This window comes from Panthera uncia, assembly GCF_023721935.1.
Source record: "Panthera uncia isolate 11264 chromosome C1 unlocalized genomic scaffold, Puncia_PCG_1.0 HiC_scaffold_4, whole genome shotgun sequence".
NCBI classification, from domain to species: Eukaryota; Metazoa; Chordata; class Mammalia; order Carnivora; family Felidae; genus Panthera; species Panthera uncia.
This window is the reverse complement of record NW_026057585.1, coordinates 93,197,386-93,198,186: the sequence shown is the minus strand read 5'-3', so window position 1 is coordinate 93,198,186 and position 801 is coordinate 93,197,386. Positions and strand designations below refer to the sequence as shown.

General features: G+C 71.9%; 1 protein-coding gene across 1 annotated transcript in view; it reads right to left on the bottom strand.

Moving 5' to 3' along the window:
- ZBTB17 (zinc finger and BTB domain containing 17) overlaps nucleotides 1–801 on the bottom strand; it is a 37,575-nt gene that overhangs the window by 1,252 nt on the left and 35,522 nt on the right. The window contains exons 11-13 of the mRNA XM_049617999.1: nucleotides 641–757; nucleotides 418–538; nucleotides 42–172 (exon numbers count right to left, since the gene is read on the bottom strand). Of these exons, the coding sequence (XP_049473956.1) occupies nucleotides 42–172; nucleotides 418–538; nucleotides 641–757 (369 nt within the window). The remainder of the gene's footprint in view (nucleotides 1–41; nucleotides 173–417; nucleotides 539–640; nucleotides 758–801) is intronic.

Below are 801 nucleotides of genomic sequence, written 5' to 3'. Positions count from 1 at the left end.
CCCCCCCACAGGGACAGACAGGCAAGTGGGCACGGGCTCACCAGTGTGGATGATGATGTGCTTGGACAGGTCCCCCACGTTCACGAAGGCCTTGCTGCACACACTGCACTTGTGAGGGCGGATGTTGTCATGGTGGCGGATGTGATTGGCCAACTGGCTGGACTGGACGAACCTGCGGGGCCGCAGAGGGAGGGGGCTTGCACCGAGCTGCACAAGCCAGGGCCCAGGATGGCGGGGGAGCCGGGGGGAGCCGGGGGGAGCCGGGCAGGCGTCTCGGGCGTGGCTGCGAGACCGGAGCCGAGGCCCGGGGCCGGGCAGCCGTCCACCCCGTTCCCAGCTGAGCTCTAGGTTCGCTTCCTGACCCCCTTCACCGTGCAGGGCGCCGGGCATGGGAGGGACGGGCGGGCGGGGCAGGACCTCTTGCCGCAGCGCTCGCAGACGTAGGGCTTCTCGCCGGTGTGCTGGCGCACGTGCGCGATGAGGGAGCTGGCCTGGGTGAAGGCCTTGCCGCACATCACGCACTGGCACGGCTTCTCGCCTGGGGACGGGGGGAGGCGACGGGAGAAGGTGTCGGCGCCCGCTCCTCCCCGAGCGCCTTCCCCAGCCTCCAGGCGCCCGCCGCCCGGCCCGGCCCGGCCACCTGTGTGGATGCGGACGTGCCGCTGCAGAGCGCCGGGGTCCGCGAACTGCCGCTGGCAGTGGATGCACACGTAGGGCTTCTCCCCGCTGTGGATCCGAAGGTGCCGCTTGAGGTTCCCTGCGGCGGGATGCAGGAGGGCCCGCGTGAGCGCCGGCGGGGGG